Genomic DNA, 12226 nt, shown 5'->3' on the forward strand with positions numbered 1-12226 from the left:
CCCTATTTTCTTTCAGTAAAGGCACTGCTGTCACTCAGCATTTGGGTGTTTTCTTTGTCCCTTCTTCCTGTGGCTGTGGTGTCTAAGCCACCCTTGTTGCATGCTGTGACTGCCTCTGCTGCACATTTCCCTGTGTCCTTTACTCGACGCAGTGCAGCTGCCGGCCTAGGCTTGAGAAGAAGAGCGGCACCTCAGGACAGTTTAGGAGTTGTGCTGGTTGGGGGTGGAGAGCCCAAGCCAGAAGCTCTGGGACTTGTGGAGTAGAGAAGGAACCAGCTTTGCCAGGGAGGAGTGGTACCTCCTTCACCTGGCTTGGATTTGCGAAGATTGTTTGGATGCGGCACTTCCATAGTGGAAGCTGTCCTCCCTGGATGGCCATTGTTTTCCCCAGTAGCTGGGTTTGCTATGGAATGATTTGGTTTGGCTTTGTAGCTGTGGTTGCTTCTTCTTACAAACAGCCCAGTGATCTAGGCTCCATGCCCTGATTTGGGTATTAAGGGCAGAAACTGATAGAGCATACAGAAGAGACATGAGAAAATGTTATGTTTTCCCTCCGTGTTCTAAGGTGGTGTCATGTAGTCCAGTCTCGATTCAACTCTCCATTCCCATGCTCTGTCTCAAGTGCTGGGATTATAGATGTGGGCTGTTGGAGGGAGGCCACTTGTTGGTTCTCAACTGCTCAGCCCTGAAATAATCACACAGAAACTGTATTATTTAAATCACTGCTTGACCCATTTGCTCTAGCTTCTTATTTTCTAACTCTTACATCTTGATTTAACCCATTTCCCCTAATCTGTGCATCATGAGGTCATGGCCTACCAGCAAAATTTCAGCATGTCTGTCTGTCTCCGGTGGCAGCTCCATGGCTTCTCCCTGACTCTACCCTTCTTTCTCCCAGCATTCAGTTTAGCTTTCCCCACCTAGATCTGTTCCCCTATAGCTCTGCTATAGGCCCAAAGCAGTTCCTGAATTAACCAGTGATATCCGCAGCATACAGAGGGGAATCTCACATCAGTGGGCCACCACACTTAGCCTGCCATTATCCTTGAATGGATTTGGACTTTCAGGAAATTGATTATAGACAAAAACTATCTTATTTTTTTTTAATGAACTTTATTTTTCAGTAGAAAATACACAACAAAAGTCAGCTCTCTAGTATTCTCATGCTGAAAACTAAAAGCTCACCAAGAAGCCTTTGGTCTGGCCATTTCTGCCCTCTTCAGAACAATCACAGAGTGCCCAGTTCAGGCACTGCAGTGCTCAGTGCAGTCCCTGCCCTCGATGGAATTGGAGCTGTGCCTGGCCTGTAGATCAGATGTCATGGTTGGTATCTCAGAGACAAACATGGTCCCCTTGTTTACAATGCTCCTTTTCTACACTGTAACAAGAGCAAATGGAGTACAGAACTCAAGATGCTCAGGGAACCCAGCAGGTGTAGTGGTGGCGATCCCTTCCCAGGCACTGGTGAGGAGGACTGAGACCTGCAGGCCCAGCGTATGAAGACGAGGCTCTGACACAGTGAACACACAGGCCTCTAGCACACCCCTTTGCATTCTTCCTTTTCTGCACCCGGGGAGGCTCCAGGATCTAGGAGTGGACGTAGAGTCCCACCATGCTTCCAGGCCATCTGAAACCAAGAGGTTTCTCAGCGCTGTCCCTGCACAGGGGTGACTTTTCTCACTGGGCAGTGCTGACCACAGGCCTGCTGGACAGCAGAGGCTTAGCATTGACTCCCACTGGCTGTGGGATGCTACCTCCATGGCCCAGGAGGGCTGGAACAGATCTGTTTCCCATGTCTGTTAACAGCTGCTGTCAGTCGTCAGGCGTCCTGCCCTCACTGACTCATTCATGGTGCTGTGGTGACCCTGCTTCCTTCCAGGAAAGGCCAACAGGAGGCTTGGCTTTTTGTTGAACCCCTTTGTCTTAGTTACGGTTTCTTTTGCTGTGCAGAGACACCATGACCAAGGCAACTCTTTTTTTTTTTTTTTTTTTTGGTTTTTCGAGACAGGGTTTCTCTGTGGCTTTGGAGCCTGTCCTGGAACTAGCTCTGTAGACCAGGCTGGTCTCGAACTCACAGAGATCCGCCTGCCTCTGCCTCCCGAGTGCTGGGATTAAAGGCGTGCGCCCGGCCCCAAGGCAACTCTTATAAAGGAAAACATTAACTGGGTCTGGTTTACACTTTCAGAGGTTGGTCTAGTCTATTGTTGTCATGGCGGGAAGCATGGCAGTTTGCAGGCAGACACGATGCTGGAGAACGAACTGAGAGTTCTACATACGGATCAGTAGGCAGCCAGAGGTGAATTGGCTTGAACCCCTGAGACCTCAAAGCCACCCCTTAGTGGCACACTTCTTCCAACAAGGCTACACCTCTTAATAGTACCACTTCCTATGGACCAAGTATTCAAACCCATGAGTCTATGGGAGATTTCTATTCAGACCACCACACCCTCATCTCAGAGGAGCTGAGGCAGTCCAGCAGCAGTGTCCTGTTCTGAGAACAAAGCACACGTTCTTGACTGACTTTTTCCCAGAGCAGTGATAATGTTTGCATCTCATTTGCCATGATTTCAGACAGACAGAGTGCCTGTTCTCCTAGCTGTTAGAACCACAGCACTGGAATCAGGACACCTGTGTTCTGCAGGGCACCACTTCTTGCTCAGGCACCTGGGTAGGTTGTGGCCTTCTTTACCTTGGAGAAATGCTGGTCATTCCCTCTTGGCCCTGAATGAGTGATCAGACATCTGACCATACTGTTTTACTGGTGGGGTGCCTGCTGTAGACCAGAGGACTTGTCCAGCTGTCCTCTCTGGAGTATCAGGGACAGTCCTCCAGGTAACTTCACCTGAGGGAAAAAGCCCAACACTTGAGGCGTCAGGAGCAGAAAGGTGACTGTTTCATTCTGTTGATATTTCAGACACAGCTTAAAGAAGGTTGATTGTATATGCTGCTTTGCTAGTGAAGACTTAAGTCACGTTTTGGCCATTGAACCTCTCTGTTTACAAGATGTGTGAGTGTAGCCAGCCTGGGAACTATGCATGAGTTTTTTGTGAGTTAGCCTTAGTGTTCTGCTGTGACTTTGGGCCAGTTATTTAATTATCTCCTCTGTCTCTGTGTTGGCCTGTCTCTGAACCTTGCTCTCAGTCTGTGAACACTACTGGTCTCATCCGGAGCTGCTGAGACCTGGGGCTGTTGGGCTCCTGGGGATGGATGTTCATGAATCTTTTCTGTCTCAGGCTGTGGGTGTTGTCTATCATGAGGTATCCTGTGTGATTCAGGATGCCTTGCTGGGGTCTGATCCTTTGGCTGGCTGCTGTGCTGCACTGTGTTCATTGGAAACTGCCTTTGCTATGAGTGTACCTCTCAAATTCACATCGTCTTGAATGTATCTTTAAAGGCTAGTCATCAGTACACTGATATCTAGAATTGACAGGAGTTCATCTGTGGAGCTGAACCATGCTGTGAGCTCTCATGTACTCCAAAGTTTTCATTCTGTACTTTCATAGAAAAGAAACTCGGGGCTAGAAAGATGCCTCAGCAGTTAGGAGCACTGGCTGTTCTTTCAGAGGACCTGTGCCTGATTCTCAGCTCACTGCTGTCTGTAACTCTAGTTCCCGGAGATCTGATATCCTCTTATGGCCTCTGAGAGTACCATGTGTACAAGTGGTGTGCAGACATGCCTGCAAACAGAACTCCCATACACATTAAATAAATAATAATAAAAATTAAATAAGTAGATTTTTTTATTTTTTTATTTTATTATTATTATTATTATTATTTTTTTGGTTTTTCGAGACAGGGTTTCTCTGTGGCTTTGGAGCCTGTCCTGGAACTAGCTCTGTAGACCAGGCTAGTCTCGAACTCACAGAGATCCGCCTGCCTCTGCCTCCCAAGTGCTGGGATTAAAGGCGTGCACCACCACCGCCCGGCAGTTTAATTTTTATTTTATGTGTATGGTGGTTTGCTGTATGTCTGTGTACCATGGGTGTATCTTTGGAGACCAGAAGAGGTCATCAGGGCCTCTAGAATTAGATTGACAAAGGATTGTGAGCCACCATGTGGGTGCTGGAAATCGAACCTGGGGTCCTCTGTAAGAGCAGCAAGTGTTCTTAACCCCTGAGACATCACTCCAATCCCAGAAACTAGATTCTGAGTAGCTCCAAATATGTTTTCACCTGTAGAAAAAGGTAGGATTCTATTTAATTGTAACTCTCTTGTTTTTCTTTTTTATTCACCAGACTTCATGAGGAGATAATTGACTTCTATAACTTCATGTCCCCTTGTCCTGAAGAAGCAGCCATGAGAAGGGAAGTGGTGAAACGGATTGAAACTGTGGTGAAAGACCTCTGGCCAACAGCTGATGTGGGTATCTTTTGTGTTACTTCACACATACCAGTCAATATGAATGCCCTGTAATTGTTTTGCCAGCTGTGTCCACACACATCCATGCTTCCCATTACTCTGGGTATAGTGGCTGTCGAGGCACAATCCTGGGTAGCACCTGGGAGCTGTTTAGAAAAGCATTTTCCACTGCACTGCTGAATCAAACTCTGGAGTGGTCCAGCCATTGGTTAGCTCACCAGTGCACAGTTGGTTGAGGACCTAAATTAGCTTGAGAAATTAATTCATATTTATATTTTCATTTTCATTTATCCTCTCTCTCTCCCTCATTCTTGTTTTAAAATCTCCTTAAGGTTAGAAATCTCACTCCTGCCCCACCCCCTGCAGTCACTGCATTTTGCAGCATATAACTTGTTTTATTAGAAATTGCAAGTCCAAATGGAGCATGGTGGTGTATGCCTTTAGTTTCAGCACCCAGGAGGCAAAGCCTGTGAGTTCGAGGCCAGCTTGTTTTGCATAGTAAGTTCCAGGACAGCCAGAGCCACATAGAGAGACTCTGTCTCTAAAAAACCAACACAAGACAGTGTTTTATAGTACCTCACTTTCACGTGGATGAGTAAGTATCTGTGGAAATGAGGAACTTGGTTGTAGTTGTGCAGACACCCTGCAGTATGCCACCTGACTGGGCAGCTAAAAACTGTGCCTGGATTTTGATAACAAACATAAACGGATTTTTTAGTTTGTAGCATTCCACCTGCTCCCTCCCCTATCCAAGCTGGTTTGTTGTTTACTCATGTTTTGCAAGGTGGGAGCCTGCTGACTCCAATGTGGGGTGTTTTCTTTCAGGTGCAGATATTTGGCAGCTTTAGTACAGGTCTCTATCTTCCAACAAGGTAAGTACCACTCAGATGACTGTGTGCTTTAGTATTTATTGGGTAGATGGTTCTGTGTATCTGAGGCTCCAATAGTCAGCTGGAGAAGAATTGTGGAGCACAGAGGGATGCTAGGCAGAAAGTGAATTTTAGATTATTATTATTAAGGTATCAAATTGCTTGCTTGGCTTTTTTCGTCTTGCATTTAATTTTTTATGGAATAGAAATGTTGGGCATTAGAGACAGATGAATGGGAACTGCCTTAGTCTCGTGCTACTGTAATACAATAAATACCACAGTCTGGCTGAATTGTAGACACTGTCTCAGTCTCCTGATACTGTAACATAGTAACCACAGTCTGAGTTGTCGATAGTGCCTTAGTCTCCTGATACTGCAACATAGTAATCACAGTCTGGCCGAATTGTAAACATTGTCTTCAATCTCCTGATACTGTAACATAGTAACCACAGTCTGGCCGAATTGTAAACATTGTCTTCAATCTCCTGATACTGTAACATAGTAACCACAGTCTGGCAGAATTGTCTACACTGCCTAAGTCTCTTGATTCTGTAACATAGTAACCACAGTCTGGCTGAATTGTAAACATTGTCTTCAGTCTCCTGATACTATAACATAGTAACCACAGTCTGGTTGAACTGTCAACACTGCCTTAGTCTTCTGATACTGTAACATAGTAACCACAGGTTGGCTGAATTGTAAACAATAGAAGCTTATTTGGCTCTCTGTTCTGCTGACTGAAAAGTCCAAGATTCAGAGGCCGCAATTGGATTAAACTCTTCCTTTCTATAAGTACCCCACCCATGTGTCAGTGGTCTTGATATCACAAAGACAGTGCCCAGAATCTGTTCCCCCTCATAAAGGTCATCATGCAAGAGTCAGTGACAGTAGCACAGCTGACTGGAAAGTGGTATCTGTTTCACCCCTGTGGTTCTGGGGGCTTTGAGGACCTTCTCACTCTTGTTTTTCATAGTTACATGAGTTGAGCTATGTTCAGTGCCCAAGGCTTAGGTCCTTAGTGGGATTCTGCCGCTGCCTGGTAGTATAGTGGCCACATGCTGTGGGGCTGGCCTCCCATGTATGATGTCACCTCCTGGTAAGGTGTGTTGTGACCAATATATGTTTCTCTTCTGTCCAGTGACATAGACCTGGTTGTCTTTGGAAAGTGGGAACGTCCTCCATTACAGCTGTTGGAACAAGCCCTTCGAAAGCACAACGTGGCTGAGCCATGCTCCATCAAAGTCCTTGACAAAGCTACAGTGAGTATGGAGGCCTGACACCTCCACCTGAATAAGAGTTCCCACATAGTGCCAGCGTCCTCTGGTCTTTCTTGTCGTGGTTACTGCCTACATTTAAAGATTGTCCTCTTGTGGTATATACATGCAACTGATCATCTTCATGCTTAACCAGCTGAGAAGCTGCCCGCCCGTGATAATTGGACTTTTTGACATTTGTGAGATCGCCACCCTTGATGCTAAAAGACAGAATTGTGTCCATGTGTGTTCGAGGAACAAGAGGAAGAAGAGGATAGCTCAGGAAAAACTAGCGTTCCTTGTGCTGTTGTTGGAGTGCAGCTTAGGGATCTGTGTGGCTGTGTGGTTTTCATGTGGGAAAGACAACATGCTAGCTTATATTGCAGGAGGAAAATCAAGAGTTCCCTTTGTTACCCAGAGCTGTGTCTGCATAGGAAAGGGCTCCCATCTTAACAGCTAGAAGGTGAGATTGCATCTAAGGCTTTTCAGCTGCTGCAGGGGTGTGCTCTCTCTACTGACCATCCTCGATAATATCCATGGATTCAGATCTTGGAGTGCAGGGGCTTTGTGTGTGGTGCAACCTGTGTGTCTGCTGCAGCTGCTCCAAAACAAGTACGGTAGTGTTGCGGCTTACTGCTCCGTGTGTCTGACCCCTGCCCCAAGTCTACCGAGAAGAAATGGCATTTATGTGTGGTAATGGTTTCTTAGGGTGCATGTGCAGGTCAGGCCTTCCCACGGGAGTCTTCTTTTTCAGGCTCTTGTTCCCCTCTGACTGTCCCACTTCAGAGTCAGCCTGCAGGAGCAGGTGCAGTGGGGACCTGCCGTGAGGACAGTGAAGGGGGACGTTGGACATCTTTTGGGTCTCTAGTGACCACTGACAGAGCCTTTCTCTTTAAAACTGCCCTTGAGGACTGCTGATTCCCTTTGTGAAGAAAGGGAGGGGAATGGCTGTCTGGAGAATGTAGACGCCAAAGCCGCTTTTTAAATTAAATCTTCGCAGGTGCCAATCATAAAGCTCACAGACCAGGAGACTGAAGTTAAAGTCGACATTAGCTTTAACATGGAGACTGGTGTCCGGGCGGCAGAGTTCATCAAGAACTACATGAAGGTACTGCTATTACAGGTTCCATGTGAGATCCTGTTACTCCTTTTTCTCATGAACGCTAAAAACCTTGGAATGGGGCATTGTTAGCAATACAGAGGGTTCAGTTATGAGTGCCCTGTAAAGGGGTTTCTAGAGGTACTTGAGAAGTACGTAGCTGTTTTTCTGATTTACTATGAGTAACCACTTCCTAACATTGAGTGTCATTTTAGAGAGCTTTGGGGAAATGTTCTTTCTGTTAGTGCACATCCTTGCTCCCGGCTCAGGGTCACATTCACAAGTTTAGGTCGACATTCCTTCTGTCTGTTCCCTCGCTTTAGAGGCCTCAGTGTTGGGGAATATTATTTTCAGGTGTGTGACTTTTGTTTATACTGCATTTATACTGTGTAGCTGTGTGAAGCTGTGTTACTGTGTCTGTCTAAAACACCTGATGTTCCTAATAAAGAGATGAGCAGCCAAGAGTGAGACTGGAGCAAGGATAGACGAAGCTGACAGGCAGAGTAGGAGTAGGAGAAAGGAAGAGGAGCCAGAGAACACGCAGAGGAGGATACTAGGAGCCCACCAGCCACAGAGTAAGAGTGAAAGTAAGAAAAGGGGAAAACCCAGAGCTTAAATCATCCTAACTACAGGAAAGTCAGCTAGAAGTAAGCCAAACTAAGGCCAGGCATTATATTATAATATTATAAGCAATATTAAGCCTCTGTGTGTGATTTATTTGGGAACGGGGTAGCGCCCCCCTCCCCACAAACAAAGAGTGATAAAAGATTGGCCTAGTGCTTGAGCTGGTGCCTTCTGGAGCTCTGACCAGGCCTGTCTGGCTCCCTCCTCTCTGTCTTCCACTTTGTCAGCTCCTCTCCTTTCTCATCTGATCTCAGCATTTGCACCCGTGAGAACACTGGATCAGCTCCTCTGCGCATGCCTTGGTCTCGCTGCTTTCCCTTGTGCTGCTCGCAGCCCGAGTACACCTGCTTACTCTTGCGTGCTCGGGATTCTGCTGGCAGCCCTACTGTGTCCCCTGACTGAGTCACTGCTCGAGCGGAAAGGGTGTTCTCATACTCCCTCAACAAGTGTGAATCCTTCAGCCTTGGAGACAGTTAAATTTGGAGACAGTTCTTTTTTGGAGGTGGGGGCAAGAGGATGGATTAGCAGTTCTTTCTCTTGTGAAACTTGCTGTCTGCCGTCTCTTTAAAAGCAGATCAGCTGACCTGTATGTGTCTTCTTGCGTTTACAGAAGTACTCGCTACTGCCGTACTTGATTTTAGTGTTGAAACAGTTCCTCCTGCAGAGGGATCTGAACGAGGTCTTCACAGGAGGAATCAGCTCCTACAGCCTCATCTTAATGGCTATCAGCTTCCTGCAGGTGAGTGGACCTTCTGTGAACTTGTTCTCTCAGCGTAAGTGGCGGCCCTCACCACTAGTGAGCAGTCTCCCCCTCCTGCTTCTGTTCTGGCTCAAGGTGTGGCTGTCTTGGCCAGTGTCATTCCTGCGTCTTGATTCTGTGGCTGGCTTCTGTCAGGCGATGTCTGTCTGATTTCCAGGAAGCTTTTACTATGTTGAGACCGTGTGAATTGTGTATTTGGAGCAAGAGAGCAAGAGCTAGTTGGTTTATTGCTATATGAACTATACAGAGCCCTTTCCATTGGTGCTTATCTGTAATCTGTCCCATCACTTTCAGAATGAAGGACGGGCACCAACATGGGGAAAAGATGGAGAAAGTTTCTTCTACGTTTTTCTCATTTTGCTTTTGGAGATGAAGTCGCTCTAGTTCTGGATGGCCTGGAGCTGACTGTGTAGCCCAGACTGACTTGGACTCATGGCAGTCCTTCTGACACAGCTCCCTAGTGCTGAGATTACATGTGTGAGCCACACTCCCTGCCAAGCCTTCTGTGATTGGTGGTCTTAGTTATGTGTCATCATTGTTCTGGTGAGTGAAGCGTAGGAGAGGCCAGTGACACCAGACCTCCACTCTAGTCCAGATGACCTAGAATTCACCTTGTGCTCCAGGCTGGCCTTAAACTAGTAGCAGGTTTTCTGCCTTAGCCGCCCAGGTGCTGGAATTATAGGCATGATCTCTTAAACCTGTTAACGATGTCACATATATAAAGTAGTACCCGAGTTAATTAAAATTTTATGACATTTAACGTTTGCTTGAGAAAAAAAAATTCCTGTGTATTTTATCCCCTCAAGTATATGCCCCATGTATATCAATAATTTTCTTTGCCCTGTACTTGGGGAGGGTTGTCATTTCCAGCGACCTTGCTGCCCTACAAGTTAAACCACAATGCTGACTGTGTGTTAGCTTTGACTCCCAGGCTTGTTGCCCCTGAAGCTTATGTCCCCGAAGTGTGACAGCAGAGGAGCTTTTGGTGTTGAGCCCCCCGTTCTGATGTGATGGTGCAACCTCCCAGTGCACTGAGCATTGCCACCACTGTGAACTAAATGGCTCTGTTTGTTTCTTGAGTGCCCCTGATTAGAGGTGACATTTCAGTTATCTTGTAAAGACAGTTGTGATGTGCATGTCACCTCCTGATGTGCTTGTTCCTGGGGTCCTTGCGGCTGTGAGACCTCACAGGGCCATCGAGACAGGATGGGATTGCTGTTTCCTTTCTACCTTCTGTGCCTATGTTAGAACCCACCAGCCTCAGGCTGGACCATCTCACAGTTGCCTGAGGGAAGGAGGCCAGGCCCTGGACTGGACTGACTTGAGTGTCTGATTTGATTCAAAGGCAAGGGAATAAAGGCAGACAGACAGACTGCCCTGTTCTTTGGCAAAGGTTCGATCCAGGAACCCCCAGAGCTCTATGTCACAAGGGAGCCATGCTTCCTGCTTCAGCCACTGTGCTGCCAGGACTTGTGTGTTATTGAGACTTGACCATCGTGTTGTAGAATTGTGCGGAGGACAGAGTTCCCTGTGTGGCTAAAGAGACTGAGTGGTGAGCCATATACAACCTTTGAGTGCTTGAAGTGTGACCAGTGAGACTGCAGGTGCTCGTTCCTTAGTGCTGGCTGCATGTGGGCAGTCACTGGTGCAGAGGAGTTGTCGGGACAGTGGGCAAGGGACCTTAGGAGGCTTTGGCTTGCTTGCTTGAAGAGAGTGTGGTGATGAGCTCGGCCTGACAGTGGTGTGTCTGGGAGCAGGATGAGTTTCCTGGGCAGAGTTAGCTTAGTCCACTCACATTCTGGTTCACGCGAGGTGTGATTCTATTCAGTGTTGTTCTGCCACCTATTGGTGGCATTTCAGGAGGATGAGATTAATGTGAAATGGTGTGTCCACCATCCACTTGACAGTCACACAGAATATGGAAAACTTACCTACTGTCAGGCAGCATGGGGCTAATCAGGTGTCTGTGTTTGGAAGTCATGGTCTGAGTGACTGACAGGCTGGCAGGTGCACTGGGGCCTCCTGGATGCGGCTCACACTTTCTTAGGGGCTGTTGAGTGGGGACTCTGAGTCTCTGGAGAGGCTGCTAGGGACGTGTCTTTAGAACGTATCCCTAGTTCATACGCTTTGTGGCTGTGCTACTTTTACAGTTACATCCAAGAATTGATGCCCGGAGAGCTGACGAAAACCTTGGAATGCTTCTTGTAGAATTTTTTGAACTTTATGGAAGAAATTTTAATTACTTGAAAACTGGTATTAGAATAAAAGAAGGAGGTGCCTATATCGCCAAAGAAGAGATTATGAAAGCCATGACCAGTGGGTACCGACCATCGATGCTGTGCATTGAGGACCCCCTGCTGCCTGGTGAGCTTATTCCCTCTGGCTGGTTTTGTACCCACAGACCTTAGCGGTGACACTGTCAGTCCTTGTTCTAACTGACTTACTGCATTTTAAACGTCACGTCACGTGAGTGCTGGACTTGGGAAGGTTAATCACTGCGTCCTCTAGAAACCATTCACTCCTGGGAAGGAGCACACCAGGAAGGGTGGAGTCTCCCGTCCTGCAGCACTTTCTCCCTGGCTTTCCTGTGTCATCATGAACGTTGCTGTTGTTTCCATGGGGGCTGAGCCAGGGCTCTCCCAGCCTCACTCCCCTTGGCATGTGTAAGGGGGCTCGTGTCACCGTGGTAACAGTGACCTTTAAACCTTTGCCAGTCTGGTAAAACCATGCTGCAAATTCCTGTTTAACTCTGTTCTTTTCAGCTCTGCACATGGCTTATTGAGCACCCCTTGGGTGAGAGTCAGCGAGGGCAGGGGGACAGGGTGGCTGTGCTCTGTCCCTTCTCATAGGACTGCAGGTGTGGATGCTGGGTCTGCTGAGCAGGCTCCTCAATGGATTTTTATCTTAGGGGAACCTGTCCCACGCTGTACCCCTGTGTTAGGGGAACCTGTCCCACGCTGTACCCCTGTGTTAGGGGAACCTGTCCCACGCTGTACCCCTGTGTTAGGGGAACCTGTCCCACACTGTACCCCTGTGTTAGGGGAACCTGTCCCATGCTGCACCCCAGTTTGTGGTTTTATTTGTGTTTATTCCTGTTCATTATTTGTTTTATTATCCTCAAATTTAATGAACATTTTATTAGTGTTTCAATGCTTCTAGGATGTGATTAATTTCCTTAAAAATTTATTGAAGAGAATGTCCTGACAGTTCTTCTCAGCTGTCTTTTAAGAGGTCTGAAAGATTCCATAGACGGGGAGGTGTG

General features: G+C 47.2%; 1 protein-coding gene across 2 annotated transcripts in view; it reads left to right on the top strand.

Annotated features, from left to right (window-relative positions):
- The window catches only part of Tent4a (terminal nucleotidyltransferase 4A), a 34570-nt gene that overhangs the window by 15268 nt on the left and 7076 nt on the right, over nucleotides 1–12226 (top strand). For both annotated transcript variants that reach the window (XM_057789805.1, XM_057789807.1), the window contains exons 2-7: nucleotides 4236–4359; nucleotides 5185–5231; nucleotides 6367–6487; nucleotides 7482–7589; nucleotides 8815–8943; nucleotides 11115–11328. In XM_057789805.1, the coding sequence (XP_057645788.1) occupies nucleotides 4236–4359; nucleotides 5185–5231; nucleotides 6367–6487; nucleotides 7482–7589; nucleotides 8815–8943; nucleotides 11115–11328 (743 nt within the window). The remainder of the gene's footprint in view (nucleotides 1–4235; nucleotides 4360–5184; nucleotides 5232–6366; nucleotides 6488–7481; nucleotides 7590–8814; nucleotides 8944–11114; nucleotides 11329–12226) is intronic.

Source organism: Chionomys nivalis, chromosome 15 (assembly GCF_950005125.1).
Source record: "Chionomys nivalis chromosome 15, mChiNiv1.1, whole genome shotgun sequence".
In the NCBI taxonomy this organism is placed as follows: domain Eukaryota; kingdom Metazoa; phylum Chordata; class Mammalia; order Rodentia; family Cricetidae; genus Chionomys; species Chionomys nivalis.